Here is an 11,028-nt window from a genome sequence, read left to right on the forward strand (position 1 = left end):
CTGGTGGCGGCGGCGGCGCACCACGGCGCGGCAGCGGCGGCGGCGGCGGCGGCGGCGGCCGGGCAGGTGGCGGCGGCGTCGGCGGCGGCGGCCGTGGTGGGCGCGGCGGGCCTGGCGTCCATCTGCGACTCGGACACGGACCCGCGCGAGCTCGAGGCGTTCGCCGAGCGCTTCAAGCAGCGGCGCATCAAGCTGGGTGTGACGCAGGCCGACGTGGGCTCGGCGCTGGCCAACCTCAAGATCCCGGGCGTGGGCTCGCTTAGCCAGAGCACCATCTGCAGGTTCGAGTCGCTCACGCTCTCGCACAACAACATGATTGCGCTCAAGCCCATCCTGCAGGCGTGGCTGGAGGAAGCCGAGGGCGCGCAGCGCGAGAAAATGAACAAGCCCGAGCTCTTCAACGGTGGCGAGAAGAAGCGCAAGCGGACTTCCATCGCCGCGCCCGAGAAGCGCTCGCTCGAGGCCTACTTCGCCGTACAGCCCCGGCCCTCGTCCGAGAAGATCGCCGCCATCGCCGAGAAACTGGACCTCAAAAAGAACGTGGTGCGGGTGTGGTTTTGCAACCAGAGACAGAAGCAGAAGCGGATGAAATTCTCCGCCACTTACTGAGGGGGATGGGAGGTACCGGGCGGGGCAGATCGGGGAGCCGAAGGGCATTTCGAGGGGCTTTCCCCGGGCCTGTTTCCCCCCGGATTTAGAGTGTCCGTTGTCCTGCTTGCATTTGGGGAGCCCCTCCTCGAGCGTTCGCCTCCACCTCCTCTCTGCTCTCCCTGCCCTTACCCTCCCCAGCCTAGAGGACTGGGGTGCAGGGTGTGGACACCAGAGAGAAGGGCGGGGGGAGAAGAGGGAGCATTTGTGAGAGTGGGGGAGTCGGGGGAAGGAAAGCGGAGAGTGGAGGAGGGGTTGTGAGGGGCAGGATGGCTCTGGGGGTGAGGGTGGGGGGAGACTCGGGAAGGGTAGGGAAATTGACTGATTTTGACCAGAGACACTTATCAAAATCTCCTGGGGACCAAGGAGCTATGTACAAAAAAACCTACCAACCACCAAAAACTAGACAAATAAAGACAAAAGAAAACAAAACAGAACAAAAGCAAAGAAAAAAATGCTTTAGAAATTTAACTCCGGAGAGTCGTGTTCTGCAGCTTCATTCCCCCCTCCTCCCCTGCCCCCGCAAGGAAGAGAAAAAAGAGCACCACGTTATTACTATCGCCCAGCCCTACACACAGGAACTGAGTCAAAGACCGAACACCAGACGAACCGGAAGGTGAAATTCTGGGTAGCAAAGCTAGTTGTTCTGTTTGTGTGTTTAATTTAATCTTTCCTCTAAGTCTTACCTACACCCCATCCAAGTCCTCTTTGATTTATTTTCTCTTTTCCAATGAGACTCCGACGGCTGCTCTCCATTTCCAGAAAGTGAGTAGGGGCACAGCTCAAAGGGGCGGCGGGTGGCTACTTGTTTAGGTGAAGTCCAAATTTTCCAGTGACCCAGCCTATACTCCTGTGGCCTGATAGGTCAGATGGGGGTCTTTAGGGAGAGAGAGGCATAGTCTTTGGGCTGACTAAAAAGCAGAATTTAGAGGCTCCGAAATAAATCTTTTATTCTAGGAAAATAGAACAATTTTAACCAGGTTTTTACTCTTTCCATTTTTGCTCTCATATCTAAGATCTAGAAAACAGACCATTTCAAACTAAGCTTTTCCCCCCCTTCCCACTCATAGAACTTGCTTGCCCTTTCATTTATTTTTCTCAGTGGCTTATTTTAAACTATCTACTTTTTTTTCCCCTGTTGATTCAAATAGATTGATGGGGTGGCAGACAGTAGGAGAGATACGCTGTCCCATTTTCTCCACAGAACAGGACCCATCTTGCTCTTCTAGGTCCCCTTTCTTCTCTCTTGGAGAACATGAAATCATTGAAATATTGAGAAGTTTCTGCTTTCACTTGGAGCAGGACTTGGCTGTGAGAAAATCAACTAAATCCCAGATGAGAGGAAGACGGGTTTAAAGCCCTCCATTTATTTCAAAAAGGTCTGCATGTTGGGGGGGGGGAAGCAGAACAACTGTTTCATTATTATTATTATTATCCAAAAGTAATTTATTGCTGGGGATAAATGTTGGGTAGCAAAAACTTTAATTTGCACTATCAGTCTCCCAAATAGAAAATCATGTATAGTATTTCATAGTAATAATCAAGGTACTTTATGAAACTACTGATGGATTAAAAAAAGAAAAAAAATTGAAGGTGGTTAGGTAAAATGCCTGCTTGGTGCACAAGACACTCTTTTGATCTCGGGTGGAGATGGTTTATTACCATCCTTTAATAAGAACTAAAAAATTGAAAACAGAACAGATGAGAAAAGAAAAAACCTGCCATTTAACAGGACTGAAATCATGCATGATCTGAAAGGTGCAGAAAGAAACACAACTAGGTCTCACTCTGGTTAGGCATTATTTATTTAATTACATTGTATATCATTGTTTGCAGCGCAAACATTCTATGCATTTGAAACTGAGCACTAAACTGGGCTAGCTTTCTGATAGACCGTTCTGTGGATAGTGTGATTTCACAGTCTACTGCCTGTTTTCACCGAAAACACAACATTCTTGTCATATTCTTGTATTTAGAGGAAAAGGAAAAAAGGAAGATTACTGTAAATATTTTCTTTAATGCACACACTCACACAGTGGTTACGAACTGCCAGTGTTAATCCTGAAATGCCTCACGGATTGATCTACCTGTCCATGTATGTCTGCTGAGCTTTTTCCTTGGTTATGTCTTTGCTCTATTATCTTCCCCTCCTCCCCACTTCTATCAGAACCACTTCTGTGCGCCAAAATACAACAGGGGGATATGTCCCAGTACACTTACAAATAAAATATAACTGAAAGAAGAGCAGTTTTATGATTTGGGTGCATTTTTGTGTTTATACTGGGCCAAAGTCCTGGGAGAGCCGGTCAACAAATGAGACTCAATTCAACCAAAAATACAGGGAAGGGGAGGACGTTGAAAGGGAGGTGAAAAGAGGGGAAAGGATGAGAATGATGTATTTTTCTGCTGAATCAGAATTCACTTTCAGATAACTCATGTGAAAGCGGTGCTCTGAATAAAATGAATTCTCTATTAGTTGCCTGTGTTTATCAAAGTTTTCTTTTTTTTTTAACTGCAGAAATCCTTCAAGCACAGCCCTCGCTTCAGAGTGGTGGAAGGTAATAAATAACCACGCACTCTCAAAATATTTAAATCAAGGTTCGGTGCAGAGGCATTTGGAGGTTTGTATGTGTTGTTCTAGCCTAAAAACGTTTCTAAGAAAATGTTGTAACTAAATGACTTTTATTTGGAGTTTAACAAAAACCATCCACTGATCTGTCCAGCCATGGTGTCAAATGCCTCTGTTCATTTGGAACTTTAGTGTGCCACCTACTGCTCCAGAGGGACCAGAGATTCTCTGTTGGTGACCCGGGACTAGATCAGATGCCAAATGTAAAAAGTTTCTTAATAGCTGGGATTATATCTTCTGAAGTCATCCTACTTTAGCCAAATCTTTTTAATTTCACCGGCAAATCTGTGAAACAAAATGCTTGATGTTCAAAAAAGAAGAGTACATTTAAAAAGCTGTGATTTTAAACAATTGTTAATGTTTTAAAAAAATCACTAGAGGTATTTTTAAAATAGATCTCTTCCATCAAAATTGATTTGTTTCTGTTGTTATTAACTTGAAATGTCATCAAAGTTTTAAATAAAATACATTTGTTTAAAAAAATACCCACGTAATTTTATAGAAAAGTATGACCGGATTTCATTGTTGGAGAACCAGGAATGAACAAATAAACAGATTTACAAAGGCTGTTTTTTAAAAAAAATCTGCCCCGAACGGAAATGTTGCAGGCAAATATATTTGTATTATATAATGATGACTAATGTATGTAATAAGAACTAAGCATTTGTTTTGTATTAAGTAAAATCCTTACCAAATAAAGAGAAGACAATATTATGTTAATAAAACATATTATGAAAATAAATGCTTTGCAGAGTTTCCTATTTTACGTAGTAGGAAGCTGTGCAAAACAAAACAGGAAATGCCTTGCTATCTAGTGACTGAATCTGTGTACTGCCTGAAGGAATATTAAGACTATTCTAACATACCTTTGTCAATTCACGAACAAACAAACAAATAAACAAGTTAACAAACATCCTCCTGGAGAGAGTGCTAAGGCTTGCTACTCAGTGGTAGTTAACCTTTCAAAGTTTTCTGGTTCTGAAGAACGGAACTTCAAGTGAATTCTGGCACTAGTCAGTGGGTGGAAATAGCGTGGCTCCGGTTCTTTTAAATAATCTAAAAATAAGTTGGAGTGGGAAAATTGTGCTCTGTTTGCATTTCAGCTTCTCAGGAAATGCAGGCGGTGGTGGAGTAGGAAAGGCAAAAGAAAAGTAAGCATAAAATGCATCTACCACGTTTAAGACACCCATTCGTTTTAAATTTTCTCTTTTCCCCAGTCCTAGCTCCGGGTCCCGCTACTTCTGTAGGTCTAGGAAATGATGTCCTCAAGACGCTTCAACTAACTTCTTAATAGATTTTTGTTTAATGCGTGTTCTGAAATTGCTCTCAACTTCGATTACACCCTCATAAATAAACCGTAGGCACCCACTGACGTGATTGTATCGAGTTTTAATTTCTTGTGGTATTAAGATGACTTCGGTCCGGTTCCTACACTTGGCCGCGCCAAGAGAGGACAGGGCGCCCTGGGCCGAGGACTCATCTGGCCAGCTCCCGCCCTCAGCCCCTTGCCCCGTCTCCCCGGTCTTTCCGCCAACCTAGCCTGAAAAATCCCTACCCCATCTTTCACTTGGATGGGCTTTCATAGTCGAATCCGTGAGGTAGGAATTGTGACTTCTGACCTGGCTAAAAGCAGCGTTCCCCACCCCATTCGAATGGCCTTGGTGGCCGGCGAGGTGATAAAGGTGACGACCACAGTTATTCTCTGGTGTGGTTTTGCTGATGGGTGTTACTGCCGCTGCAGTCTTAGCCCCAGTCCTCGCGAGCGGTTCCAGAGGAGAACGCAAGCTTAATTGATTTTTAAAAAATAGCAGCCTAATTCTAAATCTCACGGGGGGCCTCTTTCCCACCTGCGAGATAAGCCTTGTCGCAATAATTACATTATTTAATATTTGATCAAACCTTTGCGCCACCGCGGCGGGAGGGGCCGGGCCGCCTCACGCCCTCCGGGGGCAGCGGGCAAGCGGCTCTGCCCGAGCCGGACCGGGCACGTGCGGCGGGGGCGCGCGGCCGCCCCGCTCGGGTTGGCTTGCCCTTTGAATAATTCATGGCCTGAGGATTCTGGAAATTAATAAAATGAAGGATAACAAGAAGCTAATTAAAAACTTTCGTAATTGTTGTCAAGTCAGCCTGGTGAAGAGATTGGGCAGCTCTCCCTCTCCCCCTCCCCGAAATCCGGTGGCTCCGTAGGGCGGGGCGCGGGCCCGGAAGGGCCTTGAAACTGGAGCGGCCGAACGCTCCTGCGGCTCCCGGAGTGATTTCGGAGGCGGCCTCGTGGTGCTGCTCCCTCCCCTCCAGTCTCTCAGGCTAGACTTCGGACTTAAGAGCGGGTGCCGTTTCAAACCACAGGCAGAGCTGACTGGGTCTGAATCTGCAGCCAGGAGGGGAACCGCTCTCCCCCGACCCAGGCAAGGTTCCTGACCCCCTGGAAACACCCACCCAACCCTGGCCGCCCGCGCGGGGAAATCCCAGCGCCCTAGGCGTGCGAGCCGCGGCCCAGCGACCAGGTACGCTGGGTCTGTGCCCCTCCGCCGCCTGCCGCGACTCGCGGCCCGGAAGCTTCCAGCTGCCGCGAGCCTCAGCTCCTCTCGAACGGTGGGACAGCTACCGCCTACCGGCCCTGGCCGGGGCTTAGCCAGGCCGTGAATAACCGGAGCGGTCAAACGCTCTAGTGCCCAGCGTCCAGCGCGCGTGCGCAGGCGTGACCGGCGGGGTACGGACCGCTGGGAGCGCCGCGCGGACGGGGCGCGCTCCGAGTGCGCACGGTGCGCGCCGAGCTCGCGCAAGCGCGTTTTGTGTGCGGCGTCACCTCAGAGAATTGAGCTGGAGCCCCGCAGCTGGTAATTAAGCGCTCCCGAATGTTCTTTCCCACCCTGTAAGGGCTTCTGAGGGCGTCCTGCGAGAAAAGGGAATGGACCAGTATCTCGTAGAGGTTAAAAATACTCCCCTCCCCACAGTTTGCCTACGTCAACAGACGTCCTAAACACCACAAAACTTACAAAACTGGTTGACATTTTTTGGCAAGAACTGGGAGCAATAAGGTCTCGGCTTTTGTTTTGTTGTTAAGGTGCACACCAACAAAGCCCTGCTACGAATTGGACCTTATACCTGGCGCGGGAGGAAGGCTGGCCGCTGGGCGTTAGTCCCGGGGAATTCCGTAGAGTCCTGGATCGCAAAACGGAGGATGAAAATCTCGGTTTCGAGAGAAGTTGGCAAAGCTCAAGCCAGGGGACCAGTGTCCTGCTGCTGCAGCCCCAGGGGAGGGGCTAGGAGCGCCTGTCTCCCATCTGTTGCCCCAAGCCCGAGGGCCCCGGAGGTCTCTTCCTTCCGATTTAGAAAGCGAAGAGAATGGGAAAAAAGAAGAAAAACTAAAGAAGCGTGGAGAGAAGTGGCAAAAGGAGGGATGGAGAAGGAAGAGAGGCAGACTCCTTGCATTGATTAGGTAAAGCGAATTACAAACCAAAGTTTGGTAACTCTTGACGCGTGGCTTCAGTGAAGCATAATGCACACAAACTTTTGTAGGCATGGATCAGAATAAAACAAAGTGTTGACAATTTCCAGCCGCGAAAATTCTCTTACACCAGTCTTTCCCTCCCCCCCGCCCCTCCCTCGCCAAGTGTTGACAATAAACATTTAATGAAGGCTGGGACCCGGCTGTCTCCAGCCAGTGTCTGAATACTTTAAGCAGACCATTAGCACGGCTTCTTCCACTTCAAACATCGCGCGCTACACTCTAACATTTTATATATATATATATATATATATATATATATATACACAAAGTGTGAGACAAATAGTATGTTTATACGAATATCTTAAGTGGTGTGCAGTAGTTCTGATACCCCCTGTACATATTAACAGAAACCAACGCATTGTAGAATACTCGCGCTTAAAAAACTGTTAAATACAGTTAATGCAATATTAATCGCCCTTTGGTGATATAAAATGCAATATTTTCAGGCAGCTATCGAGCTTTTCTAGAAGAAGAGCTGATGAAAAGAGTCACAGCTGAATAGTGGAGAGAGAAAGCCCGATATTTATTGCTTTTGTTTGGCTTTTGGCTACAGAGACAGGAACCTTCTAATGGGGTAAGGACATTTATTTTATCTGCAATCTATTGCTGCTAGAGCAGGGGCGGCAGATGGGGCTGGTGCGATAGTCACAGTGTAATTTAGAGCGAATCCTAATAACTAATAATGATTTATGTTAATTTTGATCACTTATGCGACTTTACCAAAGCGTTGTGATGAAAGAAAGGGAAAGCAAGAGAACCAGAACGTGACAAGGAGCTCTGAGGCTGAGATTGGAGCTCAGCTATCCTGCTTAAAATGTGTTTTATGAGTTAGCAATGGAAAAACAGGCATTTAAAAAAGCAGGTAGGATCCACTTGACTCTGGGCAGAGGTATCTCCCGGGGGCTTTCTTTTCTTCTGAAAAGAAACCTAAATGAGAGGAACCGTGACGCCTTTGAGCGGGAGTCTCTTTTATCGCAGTTTTAAAGAAAAAGATATGGTTTCAATTGTTTCATTTGTTTATATTCAACTAAGAGGTCTTGTGTGTGTATGTATGTGCACGCGTGTGTGTGTGTGTGTGTGTGTGTGTGTGTGTGTGTAGGGGAATCAAGTGTGTGAGAGGCGTTAGTGCGCGCCGGGGTCTTCCTTCCAAAGTGTAATCTGAGCCCGAGGTTTGAAATCAGCCTTAGCGCCTATGAGCAGGCTCTCGCGCACTGTCGCCACGCCTTATGCAAAAGTTTTATTACTGCGTGCTTAAGCAAGTTGCCTTTCTCGCTTCCCACCTGATATTTGTTTGTCTAGAATCAACTTTTGGGAAGCTTTGCCTTCTCTGCCTCCCATCTTTCCCCTCCCTCAAGGGATCCCAGGACTTTTAAACTTAAAAGTGCTTCCCCTCTCCCCATCCTCCTGGTTAAGTGGCCCGGGTTCAGAACCTCAGGGGCTGCCAACAGGACGCAGTTCTGCACGGGAACAGGCGATTTTCGGCTGCAACGCGGTGCATTGCAGAGGGTCGGAGCGATTTTGAAAGGGAGGGTGCGCCTTGCTCGTGGCAATTTACTTTTTCGGTTACCTTTTGCGCGTTTCAACGCCTCAAGGCTATAGTTTGAAAGTAAGACAGCATCAAAGCAGCTCCTTATTAGCTCTGTATTTGAGAAATCCGAAGATGAAACTACCTAAAAGGTTTAATAGGGCGGAACAGCATTTATTTGCCAAGCAAACAGTCAGAGTACAGTTCAAAAGGGGTACAGTGGTTTATCAGCAGGAGGCTGGAAGGAGAAGAACGTTGGGTAAAGGGAATTTCAAGCTTCAGTTACGACGTTAAAGTGAATTAAATAAGCTTCAAGTGGAATGTCTCCTTTGATTTTGAGTATCATCTCCCTCGCCAAAAATTTATACATACGTACATGTGTATATATATTTCTGCATATGTGTACATCCCAGAGGCTTACTCCCCCTTTCAGAGTTTGCCAAGACTTTGTAACTTTTAGGTTTTGTAGAGCAATAATAGTTATCTTTCTAGGGATTTGATCGCAAATGTATTTAAAATATAATCTTTTAAAATACAAAGTTTCATTATTTTTTCCCTTCTTATTTTAAGGCTACAGATGTAAAAATGCACTTAATTTCTTCTACTAGGGAAAAACATCAAGCTACATGATTAAGAGCTGTTTCTTTCCTAAATATTATGCTGTATATTGTTTTCACTTTTGAATCATCTCTATCAGTAAGTGTACTGTTATTGTACTGTTAATATTCCTGGTTTAAAGAGGACTTTAAACAAAATAAATCTTTAAACAAAATAAATCCAGGCAGCTAACGTTGCCTGTTTACTGGTAATGCTCAGGAGCTTGTGTGTGTTTGCGAGCTTGAAGCTGCGCCTCCACGTGCATATCCACATACAAACAGATTTTTACTGTGTTGTACTAAGTGCAATTTTTACTGTTGTTGTTGAGTGTAGTGGAGTCTTATTTCTAAACTTTATTCTGGTTCTGTCCCAGTGTTTCAGGGCCAGAAGCAACTCCCTTAAAATTGAAGTCTGGTGCATTATTGAAACTCTCTATCAAACAGCTCTGGGGTGCAGCCTTTCTGAACATGCTGGCTCTAGATGAGGTCTGACTGTCTGACTGCACATAAGCCCCTAATATGTTAATGGCCGTAGGGGATGCCTAAGGTACTATCTCAAGCTGCTTCGCACACCATATGTCAGGCCGTTAGCCACATGGATCTATTAATCAAAAAGAGCTGGAGAGGGAGAAGAGGGTCTTTGAAAGGGTGCGAGAGCAATGGGGGAGGGGGGAGAGGGAAAGAGAAAGCATTTAAAACCCCCATCATTTTTGTTTCTTTTATTAAAAAATGAACAAAAATAACTAAAGAAGGCTCAATCAGTGAAGATTTCCTTTCTGTCAAGTTAAAGATGGTTTATAAATCCCTACCAAAAGAACTCGAATAGCATCTGATTCTTTTAAAATAGAAGGCAATTTTACCTGGAGGGTCCTGTTTAGGGTTCCTTTATTGCAAAACTTTTATAAGCAAGACTCTTGATACAAAAAGTTGTTTTTGTTACGTAGGTTGTTTTGTAGATGAGCTTTATTAAAAGTAGTAGGGGAGGTGGAATGTGTCAAATGTGTGTTTAGGGGATGGAAGGGGGCCATGGAGGGAGATGTCTGGAGGATTTGTAATGAATATATAATTCATCAATATGTATCTGCACTAACAGTAGAGCTTTCACCACCTTTAGTTCTTCTGATAGTAAATGTAAACTTTATATTTTTATCCCTTCTTTTAAGCTGGCTTTATGATAAATGAAACTGCAGAGTCTACAGGGTACAGAAAGTATTTAATTCTTTTAGGAGGAGAGGAAATGGGAAAACACTTTAAAACTCCCATTCTTTCTCACTTCTGCTTTATTTAGAATGATCTCTTTTTCCCTCTTGAATGTTTAAAAATAATTTTGGTTAGATAAATACTTTAGAAAGTTTTCACAGCCTTAGAATTGACTATGTACTCAACATGGAGATGGCATACATGAATAAGTACATTAAGTCTGTAAGAAAAATTTAGATTTTTTTCTTGAAGTAGTGAATATGTTTGTCATGTGCCACAAACTTAGCATTTTTAGGGAAATCAAATGAAAGTATTGATTTTAAAGTGTCAGAACTCTCAGAAACAGAGCAGTGAAAGGAAAACATGTAGGCACTTCAGATTTAAAAGTTCTGTTCTTTTCATGTGTTACCTAGGGATAGAGAAAATATAAAATCAAATGTTCATTCAGGTATTATTATTTTCTAAATTGATAGTGATTATGAACCATATGAAGACTCAATTTCTGGATTATAAATTTTAAATTTACAATCTGTAATTAATGATACAATTTAGGAAAGAATACCCTTGAATATGATTTTTAATGTTATAGTAGGCTTATACTAAAGTGTTTATAGGATAATGGAATGACTGAAAAATTTATTCATCTTAGGTTTTTAAATATATATATATGCAAGTGATTGACTATTTATATATATTTGAGAACATAGATTATTCATCCATTCCACAAATCCTCTGTCATTAACATAGATTCATAGTAGTCTATTATATTGGACTTGGAGAAAAGAGGGGCAGCAAAATGTTCTTATTTATGATTTAAAGATACCTAAAGAAGATACTTGTGAGATTGTGCTCAATAACAAACAAGAATCATATAAATGACATGCGTTACATTATTTATAGGATGTAAGTGGAGTACTTT

The 11,028-nt window shown here is 44.4% G+C and overlaps 1 protein-coding gene across 1 annotated transcript in view; it reads left to right on the forward strand.

Moving 5' to 3' along the window:
• Window positions 1-4,515, forward strand: part of POU4F1 (POU class 4 homeobox 1) — a 6,254-nt gene extending 1,739 nt beyond the window's left edge. Inside the window, exon 3 of the mRNA XM_027116034.1 lies at window positions 2-4,515. Within this exon, the coding sequence (XP_026971835.1) occupies window positions 2-609 (608 nt within the window). The 3' untranslated portion in view covers window positions 610-4,515. The remainder of the gene's footprint in view (window position 1) is intronic.
• The last annotated feature ends 6,513 nt before the right edge of the window (window positions 4,516-11,028 follow it).

Source organism: Aethalodelphis obliquidens, unplaced genomic scaffold, assembly GCF_003676395.1.
Source record: "Aethalodelphis obliquidens isolate GAN/ISIS:26980383/991018 unplaced genomic scaffold, ASM367639v1 scaffold15, whole genome shotgun sequence".
NCBI lineage: Eukaryota > Metazoa > Chordata > Mammalia > Artiodactyla > Delphinidae > Aethalodelphis > Aethalodelphis obliquidens.